Here is a 21,977-nt window from a genome sequence, read left to right as displayed (position 1 = left end):
TGACAACTGAGATTCACCAGCACGGGTTCTCAAGAATTTTTTTCCAAACTGAAAACACTTCCCTCTGCATCAGAATGCCTGCTACCCTTGATGTTGGGGCAGGAGGATTGCAAATTGGAGACTATTGTCTATGTAGACATAGTCTCACAAACATACCCTCCCTCCAGATCAGGGTTCTTTACTCTTTTCCCTTCCTACACACACACACACACACACACACACACACACACACACACACACGATGACAACAGCATGGTGGTGAGAGGGGGATTCACAATTTGTGAAAACATGGTAGGAAACTGAGGAAGTAAAGGAGCCGAAATCTGAGAGTCAATGTGGTAGGAAGCCTGTAGGAGTGATATAGCAGATGGAATTTCCTTTTCTTTCTTTCCAGACATGTGCTGGGTGTGAAGTCAAGCCAGCCTTTACCAGGATGCCCAGCTGTATGTTGAACACACCCTGTGATCTCCTCCTCACACATCTTCATCCTTTTCTCTTCTGTACTTCTCCTGTGTCCTTGGCTCACAGTGAGCCCTTACCATCGAAGAGCCACCTTCAGTACCACTTCTTTGGAGCATGTCAGAACAAGGGGGAATGATCCTAGGAATGATAGGTCTCCTCCTGGATGGCCGCAGGTATCCCAGAAGTCCATGCTGCTATCTGCTCTCATGTGGACTTCATGTTATAGCTTTATTTCCTCATGACCTTATTCCATCAGAGTTTATGACCGGATATGGTGCAGATCCCTCTCTGCTTGGCAGATGAAAACACGGCCTGATACACTTACCTAGTTTGTATTCAGACACCATGGCAGGGGAAGAAACAAATCTATGATTTGGGACCTCCAAATTCTTATGGTCCAGTCTTTTCTCTCCCGGGGTTATTGGGTAAACATGAAGACACCTCCTTATGCTAGGTGAAGTCAGGATGACCTCTCTTCCCTTCTGATTTGAAATTCTCCCACTTTTATCATTGTTTCCAGACAGGAGATCAGAAGTTTAGATGGATTCTTAAGAACCCATTCTTTACGTATACCAGGTGTATGAGACCAAGACACTTAACGTTCTCCCCTGGGCCTGTCCTTTGGACAGGGTCATTGTTCATAGGTTTGATGATGCCCAAACATGTCAGCAAAAAGGTCCGAGGTGAGACTAGTAGGGGACCTGGCTATTGTTGCTGTGAGGCTGATGGGTTCTTGAAGCTCAAGTCCTCCTAAAGCTGTTGCCAGGGGAGCATAGACAGGTGTACAAGGATGAGGGATTTTGAGCCCCGCTAAACTTTAGTGAATGTGCCTAAGCTTTCCCTGCAGTTCACCTGTTTATGTGCTTGTATCTGTGAGCAGTCTGTGAGCAACCTGAGGTATATGATTGTGGTAATGGATCTGCTCTGTGGTGTATAGCTCTATTTTGTCCAGATCTATCCATAGTGCTCATGTGAGGATAGGCACAAATAGAACTTAAAATACATGGGATAACTTAAATTCCAATGATCAGGACATAATGTTGCAGGCATTTTAACAACTTGCATGTGTACACAAGGGCTACTACTAAAAGGAGCTGTTTTCTAAGTGATATGTGATTTGAACTGTCTTTAGAGTTTATTTTTTAAAAGTATGTTCAGTTCCCTTAGAATGCAATACTACCATGTTTAGAAACAAAAGATTCACTGTTCTATAAAACCTGATGAGAAAGGCTTATGAGAAAGACCAGATCCAGGAGCACAGTACTTGTAAAGGTTATCCACAGCACGTGGAAAAGTTATCAGAGTCTAATAAGGGTAGCTTGTGTGTTTGCATGTGTGTTTATGCTGTAGTGTTTGGGTGCACAAGTATTCGGTTGCACATGTGTGCAGGAGCATATGCAGTCTGGTACATGTCTGTGTGTCTGTGGAAGCCAGAGAACAATAGAGTATCTCCTCTCAGGACACTTCCCACCTGTCTTTTAAGGCAGGGTCTCTCACTGGACTGGAACTCACAAAATAGGTTATTCAGGCTAGCAAGCAATCCCCAAAGATTCACTTGTCTCTCCCTCCCCAGTGCTGGTATTAAAGAACATTGCACAGCACTCAAGTTTTTACCTGGGCAGTTGAACGCTGGTCCTTTAGGTGGCAACTTGCAAAATTGAGCTATCCCATCAGCTGTATCTGATGTTCTGAGTTATTTTGATAACAAAAGGACCACAAGCAAATGAAATTTATGCCTTGCATCTGTGTGTGTGTGCACGCATGTACGCGTGTGTGCACTGAAAGAGAGAGCGACAGAGAAGGAGAGGGGAGAGAGAGAGAGAGAGATATCATACAGTGCTTTTTGGTATGCATGTAGCTCTCCAGCCTGCTTTCTGTTTAGGAGTAAAACAGCCACATGTTCCATGTTCCCCTGCTCTATGCCCCCAGACCACTGAGTTGCCATTGCTGTGTTTCTGATATTTTCCTGTCCAGTTGGTATATGCCTCTGTTCCATCCCTGCAAACAATGTTTAAGCATTTGCATTTGGAAGAAACCCAAAACACCATTTATTAGGTAATTTTTAAACACACTTAACAAACAAAAATTTAATCCTTACATTTCTAATTATTTTTCCTGCAATTACCTGAAACACAGCTTTGTTAGAATTGGTTGGATAAACTAGTATGATCCTATGTAAATGTTCTTTTCAAATGTCAGATCAGTTCCTCCCAAGTGCCTGCATACCAGAAAATTTACCTTGAGTGGCACATTTCAAATCTGTTTTGAATAAGGTCTGTATAGATTTTATGAAGTCGTTTTTCAATGTCCCAGACAATCAATTATGTAGAAAATGGAAAAATGTGGAAAGAATGTTGGCTTTGTGAGGTGAGCTAATTGGTTGATTGATTGGTCCTTTCTCTTGTCCCTGCCATCATTATTCACCATCACACTCTTTCCACACACATTTACTTGAATATTATTATGCAGCAGATTCCTTGCTAGAGACATACAAGATCATGGAGCACCTAGCAGATGATTCAGGAAAATGCATCACTCTGGTACATTGATGACTAAGTTCCCTAACCTGTCATGTGCTACTCTAACAGAATACCAGAGAGAGGTCATTGATAAGGGTGACATTTCTGCATGATGGGGAATCTAGTATCAAGGTGTCAGTGTGCAGCAAGGCCAAATCACCGAGCCACCAAGTGACAGGAGGGAAAAAGCTGAGAAACTGTAGTTCTGAAACACTAAACTCATAAGGAGAATGGAACTCTTATGGCTAAATCATCTCTTAAAGATCCTTCTTCTTATTTCAGATGAATGGTAATTAAATCTCAGTGCTCATTTTGGTGAGCACAAATGTTTAAAAAACCAGTTATGTATTGGTATGTGCTAAGTGTGAAGACCAAGTTCCTCCCTGTGAAATCCAGTGACTATGGATTAGTGTGAGCTTGGAGGAACATAACCATGTTACCAACGCATGTCTCCTTAATGGCCCCTTTGACACAATGGCCCATATTTGTTTATTTAGTACTATCAAAGCAGCCTTAGAAAGTACCTCATCAGGGAAGGCTGGAAAGTTAGTTACTGGTGCTACTATCCAGCTCAAGATTGCACATCTGCAACTACTCCCTTTTAGGTCCTAAACATAAGTGAGCTATTAGGTAAGTAGCATGTATGAGATAGTCCTTTTGTGGCACTGACCACACCCATTGGGGGGTGGAGCCATGGGCGGAAGTGACCTGTGGAAGGAGGTCGGAGGGGGCCAGGAAAGGCGCTCTCTTGCTGGCGTGACTCGGACAGGAGAGGATCGGGTTGAATTTCCTGGTGTTCATCTGTCTAGGTTGTAAGTTATTTCTCCCTGAATAAACATCTATTCGGCCTATTTGTTTATCCTGATCCTTATTTAACCGCGATAGTAGCACATTTCTCAGTGGCTCACCCACAAATCGTAGTAAGAAATTCAAAATTATCCTGTTGGGACAGACACATTTATTGCAAGGGAGGCTGAAGATGGGAGATAGACAATAGCATTCTCTAAGAGTCTCCCTTCTCATGGACTAAACACAGACATGTGAGGCTTTGCTCAAATGCTTAACTAAATGATGGATTGGGAGCGAAGTTTTTTTTCCCTTATTTATTTATTTTTCTTATTATACATATCGATCCTTGTTCCTTCTTCTTCCCTCCCTCCCTCTCTTCTACCCTCTCATGTCCCCCGACCACCCTCCCATCCCATTCCACTCCCACACTTCACATATAGGGTGAAACCTTCCTGGAAGTGTCATCTAAATCTGTCAAGTCATTTGGAGTAGGGACTAGGCCCTCCCTCCTGCCTCTAGATTAAGGGAGTACCCCTCCATGGAGAACGTGGGGAGCTAGATTTTTGACTCAAACAAATATTGCTGAGAGTTTTGGTTATGCTACTTACTAGCCTTTATTTTCTTCATCTATGAAAGGAAGTCATATGTACGATGTTTGAAGACTATAAGCAATAACACATCCTGAAATAATAACACATCTTTTCCAAAGTAGATAACTAGTAAATGAGACGGCCTAGTCTTCTTGCCAATTGAATCTGATCTCTCCTGCTCTCCCTGTCTTTTCAGACAACTGTGATGACCCATTGGCCTCCTTCCTCTCAACAAAGGCTTTCTCCAGCTCCTCGGATCTCACTGGAAGTTCCAGCCAGGCTCAACTCAACTGGAGAATGGGTAAGTATAATGAGTAAACCCTTAATACTTGTGTTAGATGAAGACATAGTGAGTGATAAGGAGAAAAAAGTACTGTGTCTATATTGGGGGCACAGTTACTGTCACACTCGTGATGAAAATCTGGAGGTTAAGTCCATAACAAAAAATTTTCCCATCATGTAATAGATAGTCAACACACACTGAATCATATTCCTCCAGTCCAAAGACCCACCAGGAAGCTCTTTGGGTTTTGTTTTTCTTGAGGTACTACCCCTGGAAACCATGGCCCCAGGCATTTTAGGGAAGTACTCTCTCATAGAAACACGTGGCCACATTGTGAAATTCTTTCTATATATTTGTATATATGAATTACTTCTTTGAGTACAGAAAAATATCATATGAGTATATATGCAGGCACACAAGAATGCAGTGTGCTGGAGAAGAGACAGAGGCCAACTATGAGTGATGTTTCTTACATGCTATCTGCTCTTTTATGAGGAAGGGTGTCTCGTTGGCCTGAAGCTTGAAGGTTAACTTGTCTGGCCTTCTGTCTCTGCCTGATTACAAACATGCACCACCATGCCTATTTCTTTTCTTTTCTTTTCTTTTCTTTTTTTTTTTTAACATGGGTCCTGTAGGATCAAAATCAGATCTTCATGCTTGTATGTAAGCACTTCATCCACTTAGCCATCCCCAAAAGTTGTGTATTCCTCTTGGGGCCATCATAAGAAGTATTGGGGAAGATTATTTTTTTAAATAGTTGCTTTATTATGTACATTTCATGTCAGCATAAATACTCACCAAAGAATGCTTCATGATAAGTTAATGGAATGTTTATTAAAATATTTCAATACAACAGGTCTATTGTGAGAATAATATTACCATTTTAGAGCATATATTAAATGTACTTAATTAAAGGTTGAAACACAAATACCAGATAGAGGGTGCTGTGGGTTATTACTTGGTCTGGTAAAACTAGAGTAGTTACATTTGACTAATGTTTAATGCATTAACCAACAAGAGGGTGAATAGTTAGCTATGTTTTAATCATATTTTGATATTGGTATTGTGATATATAGACATGGATATAGAGAACTAAATGATTTCTTTTTTATATATCTTAACATATAAAATTCTAAAATCTGATTAGCATTATAAATTTGTTCTTGGTTCAAAAATAGTTGAGTGCCAGGGCTGATGTTTGATGGAAGATGGCACAGTGCATAAACCACTTACCTCACAAGCATAAAGGCAGGAGTTCAGATCCCCAGAAGCCATGTAAATGCCAGAGGGTGCAGCAGCTGCCTGCAGTCCTACCATTCATGAGACAGAGGCAGGCCATGCCTAGAGCAAACCTGGCTAGCGAGACTAGTGAGTTTCTTGTTGGCAAAAGAGTTTACTCCAACATGTAATGTGGAGAGCAATTGAGGAAGACCTACTACAGTTTCCTTTCTATTTCTGTGATAAAACACTCAGACAAAAAGCAGCTTAGAAAACAAGAGCTTATTCAAGCTTCTGGATTATAGTTCATCAGTGAAGGAAGCCTTGGCAGGCATCGAAACAGGAATCTGAAAGCAGGCCTGCTTGCTGTTACATTACATCTGACCAAAGATCTCACTCACCATGAAGGAAGTGTGGTGTAAACCTTGGAGGAACAGAATTCTGCTTGATGATTTTCTCATAGGTTCATGCCTAGAAAGCTTTTGATACAGTCTGGGACAGCAGGTCCAGTAGTAGATGATGTTGTCCACAATGCACATCTACTAACAATCAAGAGAGTCTCCTTAAACATGCTGGGGCAGGGGGAAAGCATACTAGTGTGGGGGTTCCAGAGCCAGTGTGATCTTTTCCCCTATGTAGTAGTCCTTCGCTCCCTCATATTCTCAGGCACAATCTGGTCAATCACTCAAGAATCTTTTCCTAGGTGTCTCTAGGCTATGGCAAGTTGATAGTTAAAGCTATTTAGGGGAACACTGATGTCAACTTTGGGCATCTTTACACATAAACAAGTGCATGTACATCCACATACACCCAAGCACACATTAGCGCGCGTGTGCACACACACACACACACACACAAACACACACACACATATGTATATATATAATTTTGTGTTCAAGTGCAGCATATCCATTGACCTTTTCTTATTCATGCCAATTCCTCTTAACTGTGTATTAGGCAGACTAGCTTATATTTTTCCATTGTGATTTACCTTTGCATTCTGGAATAAATTTTAGTTGGTTATGGAATTATTGATATTTTAACCCTCAATGGATTTATTTAATTTGTTAACACTTTATGATTTTGAATCTCTATCAGTTCTGATTCATAAGTCTGTTTATACTCTCGCAGTGTATTTCACACCGTGTGTTTCAAGCTCACAGTTATAATGGTTATCAGCAGCCAAAAAGTCAGTCATAATTTACTTGAGAAAGCCATTTAAGAATACAGATGAATCTCCCTATTCATTGGGTGGAAACAATAGGAAAATTCCCTTTATACTGAACATGAATGTTTTTTCTGACATTGCTCCCTAAACAACACTGTACAGCAGTTATTTTTTTAGCATTTACAACACATTGGACACTGAAGAGAATCACTATTCTATTATTTTATACCAAAAACTGTGTAGGTTATACAGAAGATTCTGAAACTGCGTCTTTGAGGATGCCAAAGGGCTGTACTATTCTAAATGGAAAAAAAAAATCCAAAACATTCCAACATAGAACAGTGAGGAAACTATTCATTGTTTGCTTTAACACTTGACTAATCTTATAAACAGTAAGTCTTATTAATTGTTTTCTTATATTATCATATTAACCCATAGCAAAACTATTATGTGGTATTAATTATAACCTTTTCCAACCAAATATCGTTTCTGAACTTCAGGGAAATGGCATGGTTTGCCAAACATCTCATAGCAAGGAAAGGGAAACACTTGATTTCAAACTGAACTCAACTGAATTCAGGATTCATGATGAGCTATGATAGCAGCTTGATTTTTTTTTTTTAAACAGAAGTGGGAAAGGATAGGCCAGAAAGAAGAATGGCTTGGGAACTGACCAGCCAGAGCTCATGTGGCAGCTGTGACACTGTGGTGTCCCATGGGCATCAGCAAGCCTCTCGGTATGCTTTCATTTATGTCCTTGGCATCTGTGGATGATGCGCATCTTGCAATATTACCTGGAGAACCAGGCTAGAGGCCATGTTGAGAAGAACTTTGCCGCTGCAGAACAGAAAGCTGGGAGTCAAACAAGGAGACCCCATTTTTATTTCAGGAAGAAACTCAGGATGAAACACTTTAATATAGAGTCTGTAAGTGCTTCCAAGACAACTAATCTCATCTCCACTAAAATTGTGTGGTACCAGGCCCACACTACCGAAGAAGTCCTTATCCACTTCTGGGGAAGCTGCAGGTCTAATTGTAGGTCACTTAACCTCTCTAAGAAACAGATACTGACTGGAGACCATGTCTCTGTAATGGCTAATTATACCTGTCCATTTCTGGCTTGGTGCAATCCTGGTAACTTCCACCTCAGACCAGTGTGTGAGAAACGAGACTGAAGTCATGCCTCTCTTCGTTGGAGTCTAAACTGAGAAGGCTAAGCAGAAGCAATAATCTTAAATTTGGAATGCAAAGAATAGAACTCCCTGCTCTATCCCAGTGCGCAATGTACTGGCAGGACTCTCCATTCACAGGGCCTCGTCTTCCCTTAGGGATTCACAACCCCCCCCCCAGGCTCAAGGGAAACTGGAACCCTTGCTCTCACTCTCTGTCTGAATCACCTGGGCACCTTCAACAGTGACATTGACCAACCCATAGCCCAGATGTTTTGTATGGAGATTGATTAAGTGAAAGCATGGAAGGTTTCTAGGAGGTTTTAAAATGCAAGCAGAGTTACAAGCTAAGGAATTGGAGGCAATTCTTCTGTAACTATTCATGTGTATTTCTTATGTGTGCTAGAAGCTTCACCCATGATTGACCAAAACATGTAGGAATACTATTTACAAAGAGGTCACAGTTTGAGGAGACAACTCAGTTGACTAAGTGCTCGCTTCACAAACATGAGACCCTCTCAGTTCATCATCCACACATAATATACACAGTAACCCAAGCATTGTGAGGAGTGCATAGAATCAGGAGGATCCCTGGGACATGCTGGGCACCTGGTCTATTCAAATAGGCGAACTGCTAGATCAGTGAGAGACCCTGACTCAAAAGAACAAACAAAAAATGTGGTGAAGAGGCTGGAGAGGTGGTTCAGTGGTTAAAAGTGTTTGCTTGCTTTTCCTGAGGACCCAAGTTTGCTTGCCAGCTGTCATGAGTGGCTCGCAACTCCAGCTTCCAAGGCTGTGTTGCTGTCTTCTGGCCTCCACAGGCATGCTGCTCACATGTCCACACACAGACACATAAAGTAAAATAACAACAAAAATAAATAGTTTTAAAAATTAGTTTGCTCTGGGAATGTAAGCACAAATCCCAAGAATTCAGTCTAGAATATATGCACATAAGAATGGATAAAATAATGAATATGTGTATATGCAAATATAGTCTACATAGGGGATGTATGTACATACATTATGATTATATTAGTATGTATAAAACATTTAAGTATGCTAACATTTCCTGTGAATGAACAGGCAAGTATAAAATTTAGCAATCTAAAAAAGAAACCATGTAGCATTAATTGATATTGAAAACTGCAAAAGAGTGATGATTTATTTTTCTTCTTCTAAGACTAGATTTATGTCCTATCTATAAACTATCAAGGCCCAAAGAAATCAGAGACTGAATATCCTTTTTCTACATGGAGTCCTTTAAATTTACCTTATCATTTTGTGAATGGACAGAGATCAAATATACCCCCATAGGTATGAAATGCTAGATACTCTGATAGCCACAAAGATATCAAAGAGTTTCTCCCTTAGTATTGGGTCGTGTATCTGGAAATTCAGTCTTGTTACAAGCTTATGTAACATAGAACTGAAAATTTCACAAGAGCAACATGCTTGCTGCTTCACCTCATAGTACATTAACCACTTTTCAAGGAGGAATCACCCTCATCCCCATTTCCATGGTGATAGAGCTTCAGCACAGGGAGAAATAACAAGGGCACACTATACATTCACCAAGGACTCTCCTACATCCTCACTCGCATCCAGGGACACCCTCCCCATGTCTCTGTCCAGAAGAGCCTCATAACTTCAGCAATGTACAGGGAAGTAGATGTGCACTATTCTTATTAGCACAATGATTTCTCCCATGGTGTTACTGAACCATACATGACAAATTAATTGTATATGTTAAAGTATATCATGCGATCATGTGACATGTGTGTTCATTATAAAATGCTTAGCACAATTAAGTGAACTGATACAGCCTTCTCATTCCCATACTCCCTTTGGGTGTTGGTATTTGCTCTACTGTTCATAGGATTTCAAGTGAACAGTAGAGGATTATCATTAATAAGTCACCACACGGTGCCATTGGAGCCTCAGAATTCATTCATCTGTTGTTTCCGCAACTGGTCATCAGTTCAGGCTGCTCTGGAAGTCAATTTACAGCGGAAGAGGACCTTGAACTTCTAGTCCCCACTTCTGTCTCCTCAGTGCTATGGTTACAGGCTTATATGGCCATACCTGAGTTATGCAATACTGGGAACAAGCCTCGAGCAAGCACTGTACCAACTGAGCTGCATCCCCAGTACTTCTAATGTAGTATTTCCCATAGCAGCACACAATGGTAGCGTTCTTTTCTTCCATGTCCCCACCCAACACAAAGTCACTGCCCCTTCTAAATATCCATTCACCAATTTTGACACATGCATCTATATATACAAGCAGGTACACTAAAACATGGCCATTTGTCTTTAAACTCGATTTAAACTCTTATAGATTGGGGATTAAGACACACATACAGTTTTGTGTTTGTGTTTGTTTGTTTTTTATTTCCAAGGACATGACTTAAAATTGCTAAGCAGTAAATGTCTGTCAGAGTATGACATTTGGATAATTAAAGCCCTGGGCCTCATGTAAATGTACAGAGAACACATCAAGGAATATCCCACTCATTAATAAGGGAAGCAAGAAGACTGAAAAGATGTTCAAGGAGTGTGAAGTCATTTGAAGAATTGAAGGGAAAGTGGAATGTTATAATAAAATTGCAAGTAGATGCAAGAGAAGTTAATGTCCATATTCATTAAGATTTTCTAGAGAGATTGAAAAATATGTATATATGCTTGCATGTATTTATTTATAGATGCATGTGGGCATACACATGAAGAGATACAATGAGCAGTTAGGCATGTAATGGATGGATGATACAGACATGTAGGAAGAAGTTCATTGTGTCTTGTGGTCATGGAGCTGAAAAGGACCCCAGTGCACTTTCTACACTCTAGAGAACCAGGGAAGCTGATGCATCCCTGTGAGCCCAGAGCTCTGAGAACAGACAGGGCTGATGGATGGAATAACTCTTGAGCTAAAGCTTGAGAATGTGTGACTATCTCTAACTCTCTGAGCTCAGAGATGTTTGAGCCTGGAAGCCAGCGGGCTACGAACAGGTGATAGTAAGGTGTCTCAGCCCCAGAAGAGGGACAAGTGCACCTCATCTGATCCTTCCAGGGATTGCATGGTGTCTTCTTACATGGATGAGACTTGCTGCCCCACTAAGTGCAGTGATTTAAATGCCAGTCTCTCCCAGAGACTTGTCACAGAGACAATATTTTACCGCCTGTCTGGGAGTCCCTTAACCAAGTCAGACTGACACTGGTAACTGATCATCATCAGAACTTAAGTGAGAATAAAACTCTACAGGGCAGACATTCATAACTCTAGCATGTACCTTTCTGGTATCTGCATTTAATCAGTTAGCAAATAGAAAAACTTGTGATCTGCAAAGACAGCTAACTTGGTCTGAACAACTACATAACCACAAAGTGGGTGTGTTACAAGGAGCCAGAGAGCTCCTGACAACACAGATCTAACAGGATTTCTCAGGTTTGTTTAGATTTTCTTAACAAAGTCAATTAGTCAATTCATTCACTTGTGTTTCTGTCACAGTAATTAACAAATTCCTTCTGCATTGGGCCATCCAGCTTTCCATACAAGGGGTAGGGTCTATCCATTATTTTCCTGAAGATGGAATCCCAGTTTTAATAAATTTCATTCCCATCAATAGAATCCCATTCTAAAGGCCTGCAGATGCTCAGTGGTGGTGACTGCCATTTGCTACAAAGATATGAAAAACATCTGTGCACCATAACAGGGTACTAATAACATTCCAAGGAAGGAGGATCAGGTCTAGCTCAGTGAACCACTTCGTTTCTTGGGGTTCCTTGCAGGTTTGTGGGTGAGAGGTCTCTTACAGGAGCATGGAAAGACTCATTACCAGGGAAGCACTCTAGAGCCCAGCTGCATCCCTCAGTAGCTCAGCTGAGTCCAGCCTCCCCTCTCTCCAAACTATTACTGTTGTTACAACATCTGCGAGAGGTCTTGAAAATAGTGTAGGTTTCCAGATCTCACGAGACTTTCAGTTTTGTTTACTTCTTGAGTCTCCAAGGCCTTCTTCCTATATCCAAGGAAGATACTTTAATTCGGTGAAAATTTCTATTCAATAAGCTGTATCCTTGCATGCAGTCCTGCTGAACCATTTTACACAGAGGAAGGACTTTCCCTGCAAGCCTTGGACATGATTTAAAGTTGTTGAATCCCCTGTGAACCACACAAAATCCACCATGCACTGAACGTGGATAACAGCAGAGTTGAGTATTCTCAAGTGTGGCTACACTGGAGAAGAAAGTGCACAGCTGGTAAGTGTGCACCAGCAAGACAATGGCTATCCAAAGTGAGAGGGAGGATCCAGGAAGGCTGTGCTCCACTCCCAACCAGTACCGCTATAACGAGTCTCATCAGGGACAAACTAATTTATTAACACATAAAAATAAAATGAAATAAAAATAGCACCTCTGGTACAGCTATTGTATCAATCAAGATCTGACAACCCAGCCCTGGAGCTAAGGAATGTTGGGCATTGCTGTCTCATCACTGGAGGGGATTTGCTGAATGAATGTGGTGTTCTCCTTCCATGGCCCCTCTAACCTTCATTGGGTCTCACACAAGGAAATTGAGAAGCAAGAAAGAGCACTAATCACTCCTGAAAAGGCCTGGAAACTGCGCTGAGCTGAGGTCAGTGGCCGTTAACTTAGGCGGCCACGTAATTCGCTGTAATTACAGCTTAGGGAGAACCTCTGAGTGTCACATGAGATGTGTTTTGTGGTGAGAATGCCTCAGAGCTGGGGGATTAAGTCAGATGGGCTTTCACAGTGGGAACAGAAAATCCAGCCGCTGCTGGCCAAGTATCAAACGCCAGATGTGATCTACATGAGGGGAAGAATTTAAGTTACCATGTGTGATTAAAACACACATAATCATAAAGGCTTTAGTAGCCACAAGAGGAAAAATTTTCATGGCTCTCTTCCCTGTAAAAGAGAATTCACAAATAACTGTTTAACATTACCCCTTGGAATGTTACGTCTTTTTCCTTACTTGAATATATATTTTTGAGATGCTTGCATTTAGAAGTTCAGATCATATACCTCTGCCATGACAATTTTGATTACATGGAGAAATTGGATCTTTTACATCAATTGACTGTTACAGAGTTCATGGATGAATGAAAAGGCTTTGAGTTCATCGCTTTTTAGACTTTATATTTTGGCACAGAATACAAGCCCCACACAAAAAAAATCACATTTTCACATACCACACGATATATGCAACATAGCATACACTACATACCCACATATCTACCATACTGTGCACATACACACACAGAAACTCACACACTACAGACATAGCACATATCCCAGACCACATCACACACACACACACACACACACACACACACACACACACACACACTATACACACACGCACCAGACATGGCACATACACCAGACTACACCACACATACCACACACACTCATACACACACCACCTTTCTCAGGCTGCACTAGTCACTAAGAATCCATGGAGGTCTTTGGTAGTTACTTTTCGTTTTGAATCATTGATTATGAGGAGGTGAGATCGGAAAGAATTTAGGAATGAGAGTTTATTAGTGTGATTAGCCTTATGTGTTAAATAAGAACACCGAGGACCCCATAATGCTAGTGCCATCCTATCTGCTTGCTTAATGACAACTCCAGGCTCCCATATACACTGCCTGAGGTTGCATGATGTGGATTTAATGTGTTTCAGCAGGTTCAGGGCTGGGGATGCAGCTTAGTTGGTAGAGTACTTGTAATGTGCAGAAAGGGCAGTGTTCACTTCCCAGCACTGAATGACAGAGGTGTGGTAGTACACGTGTGTTTCTGAGACACAAAATGGGAGTGGAAGCTAGAGGAACAGAGGATCTAGGCCCTCCCCAACAACATAGACAATCTGGGGAAAGGTTGGGCTAGAGATCCTGCCTCAAAAACTAACAAACAAAAGGAGAATGCTCTAAATCAGACTTATAGAGAGTTCCTTTTCCTGTGTTCATTTCCTTTCATCTCCATGAATGCAGGGTATCAACAGCCTAAGGGCTGCCTCTGTTTACCAGATGATAGTTTTTTAGTTTAAAAAAGCTGACTAAAGTGCAAGATAGAAAAGAACAGTACTGTTATACACTACTGTTTGTCTGGAAGTTTACTATTTGTCACTATCAGAAAGAAAACAGAGACAGTCCTGTGCCTCTTAAAATGTCATGTACTGTGAAAAGTGCCTGTACTTCCCTCTCCCAGTGAACACACAGCACCTTTTATTGTTTGTCATATAATTGCACCAGCATATCCCACAGAGGCAACCTAATGATTTGTTATGGCAAGCATTGCTTTTGTGATGTTATCACATGTGTGTGTGTGTGTGTGTATGTGTGTCCATCTAGGGACATGAACCTAGGATCTCATGCATGCATGCTAGACAAACACTCTAGGCTCAGCTACACCTCAGCCCTATTTGTGCAATATTTATTGTTGTTACATCTGTAGGAGTTTTTTTTTTTCTTCAGTGTAAAATTAAAATGTTTTTCCCTATATAAACAAAGTACTCAATGCAGCCAGGCCTGTATAGAGAGACAGACCAGTAGAGTATCAACATCTTCCTGTCCACCTCTTTCAGAAGCTAATAAATCTACTCAGACTCTCAAATACAGCAGTGCTCCCCAAAGCACAAAACAAAGTTCCCACATCTTGCTGGTGTGCATGTGTGCTCGTATGTGTGTGTTGGTGTGTGTGTGTATGTGTGTGTGTGTGCTTGTATGCACAAGAAAGCGTGTGCACATGCATTGGAGGCCACAAAACAACCTGAGGAGTCATTCTTCCTGGGGCATCCTCCTTATTTTTTAAGACAGGGTCTCTCACTGAACTGGAACTTAATAAATTGGCTAGCCAGACAAATCCTAAGAATTTTCCTGTCTCCACCTCCCCAGCTTTGGGATTATAAATTCGTGTCATGACTCCCTGCTTTTTAAATGTGCATTGTGCAGCAAGCATGCCACAAACTGATTTAACTTCCAAGACTTCATCATAATATTAACACAGAGGCAGGGAAATTATTTGTCCCAAGTTCCAAATGTGAAATGTAATCGTTTTAACCAAAAAAAAAAAAAAACAGACTTTTAAAAGAAATTACACAAGAAAACATGTTTACTGCACTCTAGTATAAAAGTTGTTGGCAATTGGCTAACAATTTAAGTGTAATGTCAATAAGATTTGGCATTTCTGCTGACTAAGGTTTCATATCTCCATCTTCCTTTTAAAGACATTTAGAGCTGGAATTATTGTTCTTATATACACCCCAAGTCAGGAATCCTATCTTACTATGTTGTTAAATCTTCTACACTGACTTACTTATGGATGGAACTCAATTATTATAAATAAATCCAATAAGTTATAAATAAGTCAATAAAAACCACCAAAAAATTCCTCAAGCCTGAGCAGTACATATTATCTAGTATAGTGATTTACCAAATTAAAATGGACCTAAGCACTCACTGTATGAGAAAAATTCGAGAGCAACTGTTTTTGATAGAAACTTCTTCCAATTCAGAAGTGTCATAATTGTGTCATAGAGTCAGTCTTCATATAAAGAAGTTGAGTATTGTGTCTGGGAGATAGTTCATTTGATAAAATGTCTGTTTTGCAAGCTTAAGACCCTATGTTACTACCACAGAGCCCATGTAAAAAGCCGAGTATGGTAGAGCATTTAGGTAATCCTAGAACTGGAGCGTTGGAAACAGGAGGAACTTTTGAGATTGCAGGCTCCCCAGAATAGACAAATGAGTGATCAATGAGAGACCATGTGTCCAAAACAAGGACAGCTTCTGAGAAATGCTGGGCACCCAGTTGACCACTGATCTCCATAGAGGTGTGCATACATGTACCTGTAAACACACACACACACACACACACACACACACACACACACACACACACACACACACGAAAAGAGAGAGAGACAGAGAGAGAATGAACATTGAGGTATAGCTGACTTCATTAAGGAAGTCCAGGCAGTTTTATTTAATTTAAATTTGGAATTCAGGATATGCATGATCTCCAGACACATTTCTATAAATGACTGGCTATTTTATGTGTGCATAAAGTGATCCTGGTTCTGCATAGGGAACAAATAGAGGCATTAGAACTAAACTGGAAATCTTTTGAGCCTCAATTAATTATTGGTTCATCATGTCACATGTAACTTCTGGCATCAGTCTTTCATAGGCGAAAATCCTTAGTTTGGGGTGGGATATTGAAGCAGATTGCCCTTTGGGGTAATACTTTTCCTAGAAGAAGTGTTGATGCTCTAGACAGCAGTGTGGTGGGGTTCTGAGAAAGTTCCGTTTCACATGGCAAAACAGGAGTCTTCTTACAGGTTTAGAAGGAGGAGGATGTGTCAGTTATGTGTTTGATATGATTTCCTTAGCACAGCCCACAGCCAGACTGTCCCTGATTCCTAGGAAGCAGGAAGTGAGGGGTCCTGTGTTGTAGGATATGAACACAACTCTGAGGATGTAACAGAAGTGTTGACGATGGGCACATCTAGTAAAGTTACTCGTTACCTCATCAGCCATTATCAGTGCTTTACTCTTTAAGTAGATTTGTCCATAGAGCAATTTTGAACCTTGCCTTAGAGGGTGTCATAACTGAGTCTGCAGCTCATACTTCCTGTTAGCTCCTGGTTCATTCATAGGGAAATGTTTGTTGTTCATAGGGCTTCTGTGTGATGTGTGGGGAGACACAGGCCTGGGAAACATGTTTCCTTATAAGACTTATTGTGAGGATCAAACAGCAGTCAAGAGCTGGTGAGATAGCTCAGTTGGCAGAGTGCTTACTGCAGAAGCATAGAGACTTGTGATGGGATTCTTGGCATCATCTAAGAGCCAGGCATGGAGTGGTATGTCTGCAATTCCAGCACTGGCAAGGGGGAGAAAAGCTAAGCCTGGCTTTCACTTGTCTAGCGTAGCTAGTGAGCTCCAATGTTTGAGTTTGCTTTCTGTTGCTGTGATGAAACACTCTGATCAAGGTTCCACTGTTTCATTTGGGTTCCACTTCCAAGTCACTTCAATTTTTGAGGGAAGTCAGGGCAGGCACTCAAGTATGAACCTGGTGGCAGAAACCACAGGCCTTGCTGGCTTAATCTTAGGCTTCTACTTTGTGGTTTCTTATTAAACCCATGATCACCTGTCCAAGCAAGGGTGTTGCCCATGGTGGACCTGGCCCTCCACCTCAATTGATGATCCAGATAACTCCTCCCCTATGGATTTATCCAAGCAACCTTTCAATTGACTAAGAGCCTAGATGACTCTAGGATATATCAAATTAGAGCTAACTAGGTCTTCCATGTTCAGGGAGACACCCTGTCTCAAAAAAAAATATGAAGAGAATATAGGAAGACAGTCAACACTGGTCTCTTACTTTCACACAAATGTGTACAAGCATCCAAATGAACGCATGAACATGTAAATGCACTGTGCACACATACACACACACACACACAAACACACACACACACAAAATAAAACAATAAGATAAAATAAGCCAATCTGTGTGCTAAAAACACCCTAAGTATTAAAGTATTGTATGTCCCATCTAATTATTTCAGCTGGTCTTGTACAGGCAGAGTCTGTTTTGGAATGTGTGCTATTAAATATCTCTGAAAAGAATCCATGCTGTGCCAGTTCCAATGTGTGGCATCCATCAATTCTCATTTCCATTCCTGAGATGAAAACGGAAATAGGCAGAAATGGAGGAAGTTCTACACTTCCCCACATGATGTTCTGGGTCACACCCTGAGTCTATTACACTCTATATTCAAGCTGGCTATCATATCGGCACTGTGGCATAAAAGGCAGAAAGAGAGATTTACAAGGGTGAAGAGACACCGCTTCTTTGCCTTATCTATTGTTTGATTATAATTCTACAGATGAGTCTTTCATCTTGCTCTTAAAACTTAGTCCCCGTAAAAACCTGACAGACAAACCTGAATGCAGAAGAACTGAGTAAAAGTCTCTATTACAACCTCTAGAGCAGCTCTGGGACCAGTTTATTATTCCCTGACACACAGGAATTAAAATACCAATCTTAGGAGCTTGGGAGGTGTGCCTTAGTTAGGTATTTTATTGTAAGGAGACACCATCACCACACAACTCTTATAATGGAAAACATTTAATCGAGACTGGCTTACAGTTTCAGAGATTTAGTTCATTATGGTGTGTAGAGAGACATGGTGCTGGAGAAGGAGCTGAGAGTTCTACATCTTGATCCTGAGGCATCAGAAGCAAACTGTTTCTCACTGAACACAGCTTGAAAAAAGGAGACCTCAAAGCCCACCACCACAGTGACATAGTTTTTCCAACAAGGCCACACCTACTCCAACAAGGCCACACCTTTTCTAACAAGGCCACACTTCCTGATAGTGCCATTCCCTCTCTGGGACATTTTTTTTTTTTTTTCAAACCACGACAGGATAGTACAGTGGGTAAATGGTACCAGCTGCCAAGCCTCAGGGCCTGAGTTCAATCTCTATGCTTTACATGATGGAAGGATAGAATCAACTCCCACAAGTTGTCCTCTGACCTATAGATATACCCACTTACCACGCGCATGCACATGCACATACACACTATTACTGTAAATTATGTTTTCAAAGGAAGAACAATTACTGATTTCCATGAAAATCTAGAGAGACACTGGAGAGAGGGTGAAGTGTGATTTGTGGCTCAGTGGGAACAGGGAAGATGAGTGAAAGAAAAAGGTGACTGCTAGTGCTTTGGAGCAAAACACTCTGGTGCTAGACACTGGGTGTCTGAACTGAAATCCCCTGCTTAGTCAATTATAGGTCATACCTGGTAGGAGAAGCTGCCTGACTCCCTTGGTGCTATGACTAAGTACAATTGGGAGTACCTTCTTAAACCTAACCTAGGAAGGAGATCTGGCTACCAGAGCAGGCTTCTAGTTTTTGTAGTTGCACCACATTTTCTGAAAAAAATAATAATAATAATAAACCAAAACAAAAAAGCCTGAAGTTAGCAGTCTAGCTAATATAATATGCACCAAGCCCTGGTTAGATTCCCAACATTACCCCTATAATCACAGCACTCATGTGTAGGCCTGAGAATCTGGAGTTCAAGGTCATACTCAGCTACTTAAGGAGTTTGGGGCCAGCCTGGGCTTCATGGGACCTTAGTCAAGAGTACAGGATGCAGCGAATGAGGTTCGTTAGTTGGTAGCTGGAAATGAAATTAGACATAATCTTAAGATTATCCCTGGTTTTATGTTTTGGAAAAGTATAACTGAATTCTGAATATTTACTCTGAATGTTACATATTTACAGTGAGATCATTTTTTTTTCCATTTCCAACTTAAAAGATGGTTCATTAGCCTACTTTCAAGGCTAACAACCTGAACTAAAGCTTGGGACCCACATGATGGATTTGCATGAGTACTGGGATCCAAACCCAGCTCTTACACCTCATGCACATCATTCAAAAGGGCCAAAGTCCTGCATTATTCTGTCCATTCTTAAAGTTTTGTGTGTATTAGTTTATAATTTTATCCTTTCCCTTATATATTTTATAAGTTTATCCAATAGATGTACTTAAAGGAAATGTTACATGCAAAAACCACAAGTATACAAATCAACCTTTCTTTACTACAGCACTACATAGTCTTTATCCAATGATGTAGAAAGGTGAGAACAAATGGCAGAGGGTAGCCAGAAATCCACTTACAACTTTTCTTCTTGAGAACTTGGTCTTGGGGTTATAGTTGTAATAATATAGAAAGCTAAATGATACAGTTACTCAACTTACCCCCCCCCATACATGTGCAGCCCTCTTCCTACAGAAAGGGGGGAAGTACTCAGTGTACCACAGACCTGTCTTCGTGGTGTCATACCCAACACTCATACCCATTTCAGAGTAAATAGCAATCACATGTCATTCTTCTTCCCTGCTTTGACGCTTATTAATAATAATAGAAGAAATAAAATTATAATGATAATGAAAAGAAGCGTATAAAACAAGAATATTAGAGACGATCTGATGCTGAAAGATAGTCCTCACATCCTACACATGTCTTAAGATCAGAATGAGTTTTGCCTTACTTCCACCAGTTTCTGTATTTAGTCAGATGTGGTGAGGAACTTTGGGTACCAGGACACAGAAACTGCCTGAGCTGCCAAGCCATGGGGTGAGTGAATACTAGAGCATTATGGGACCAAGCGTGTATTCTGAGTGAAATGGCTTATTTTTCACCACATTCCTCCCCATCTCGTTGACTCTGTGATGCTCCTTTACCCAGGTTCCACAGGACTTGAGATTCAATATCCACTAAAAGTTCATACTGATTTTTTTTTTCCTTCTTGAAATGGAGACAAAAACTTAAGCCACGAGTCTTCCAATTCCAGGAGAATGAATATTTATTATATACAAACTTTAAATTTCATGAGGAGTCTATGAACAAAGCAGCTGTTGCCAAGTCTGTGTGTGTCTTGGTGCAGCAGGCTACATATGAAATGCACATGCTTCCTCATGAACTGAGATGGTGCATACACCATTCCTTCCTCGTTCCCTGTGCATTAAGTGGCTGCATAACTGTCTACTTCCCACCCTTTCCAGGCATGGTATGCTGGCCTCAGGTGTCAGCTTTCCGGTCTCTGTTTGGAAGGCCCTTTTGAACACCTTCTAAAATAGTCTGTCCCCTGGGCCACTATTGTAACTTCTGTCTTTCTCTTGGGGAGGTTTCTCGCATGCTTTCATCAAATTTTTCTTTCCCCTTTACCCAGCATACTCCTCATGAAGAATAAATGTTAGATGAATAAATGATGGTGGCGAAGTGGTCTGTTAATGTCTTCTTTCACCTTTGTATCCACAGGGAGATTTAGGTCACCTGGCAGTCTCCTAGTACAAATTCAGACAGAGAAAAGTAAGAAGTGAAAGACAGGGGAATGGAAGAATGAAGGGGAAGGGAAAGGAAGGAGACACTGCCTTTGCAAAGAACCTGGAGCCCCGAGTTACAGGACAGAAATCTAGTTCTGAAAGTAGTAAGAGTTTTAGAGACAGAGTACAAAGGTACCTTAGCCAACATAGCTTCATTGGTCTTGGACATACGAATGGTGGCTTTCTAAGGCATTATTACAAGTCTCTCTTTCATCCTATCCCAGGAACTGGTGGTTGGTCCCCAGCAGATTCCAATGCCCAACAGTGGCTCCAGGTGGACCTGGGCAACAGAGTGGAGATTACAGCGGTGGCCACGCAGGGAAGACACGGGAGCTCTGACTGGGTGACAAGCTATCGCCTGATGTTCAGCGACACAGGGCACAACTGGCAACAGTACAAGCAAGAGGACAGCACCTGGGTAGGAAATGCTTTCGTCTTCCAGTGAATAAAGATGAGATTTGCTAACATTTACCAGTGAGTGTTTCTGGCATCTTGCAGTATCCAGACTATGGAGGCTTAATCACTGTCCAGTACCCATTCCGAAATAATGAAATCACATCTGGACCCTGCTTCCAGGGTAACTCCATCCCAAGGGAAATCAGAGTGTCAGCTGGAGAAAGTTCAGTGTGTTCCTCCCTTTCTTGCAATTTTGATAGTTTTTTTTTTCTTGAAAGAATTTGTTATGCCATCTATAAAAATAGGGAAACGCGCTGCAAACTCTGATTGTCAGTAAGACGGTGTCATCAGCTATCTTATTGTCTTTCCTTTATGCTGCTGTATAAAATTCCACCAGCAGCAGCAACGTGAGAAAGTACATATTTTGGATTCGAGTTCAAGGTTACTCTCTGTCGGAAGCT

General features: G+C 41.1%; 1 protein-coding gene across 1 annotated transcript; it reads left to right on the top strand.

Moving 5' to 3' along the window:
* The first annotated feature begins 1,114 nt into the window (after positions 1-1,114).
* On the top strand, positions 1,115-21,579 carry LOC127236384 (contactin-associated protein like 5-3-like). Its single transcript, XM_051204009.1, has 3 exons — positions 1,115-1,145; positions 4,557-4,661; positions 21,345-21,579. The coding sequence occupies exons 1-3, from the start codon at positions 1,115-1,117 to the stop codon at positions 21,563-21,565; spliced, it is 357 nt and encodes a 118-aa protein (XP_051059966.1). The 3' UTR covers positions 21,566-21,579.
* Positions 21,580-21,977: the final 398 nt, after the last annotated feature.

Source organism: Phodopus roborovskii, unplaced genomic scaffold (assembly GCF_943737965.1).
Source record: "Phodopus roborovskii unplaced genomic scaffold, PHOROB, whole genome shotgun sequence".
Lineage (NCBI taxonomy): Eukaryota > Metazoa > Chordata > Mammalia > Rodentia > Cricetidae > Phodopus > Phodopus roborovskii.
Note: the sequence above shows the minus strand (reverse complement) of the source record. Positions and strands in the feature narration are given on the sequence as shown.

Coding starts and splice junctions, on each gene's coding strand:
- LOC127236384 (XM_051204009.1), top strand. CDS start 1,115: ATGCCCAAACATGTCAGCAAAAAGGTCCGAG. Junction 1,146..4,556: donor TGTCAGCAAAAAGGTCCGAG/GTGAGACTAGTA, acceptor CTGTCTTTTCAG/ACAACTGTGATGACCCATTG. Junction 4,662..21,344: donor TCAACTCAACTGGAGAATGG/GTAAGTATAATG, acceptor ATCCTATCCCAG/GAACTGGTGGTTGGTCCCCA.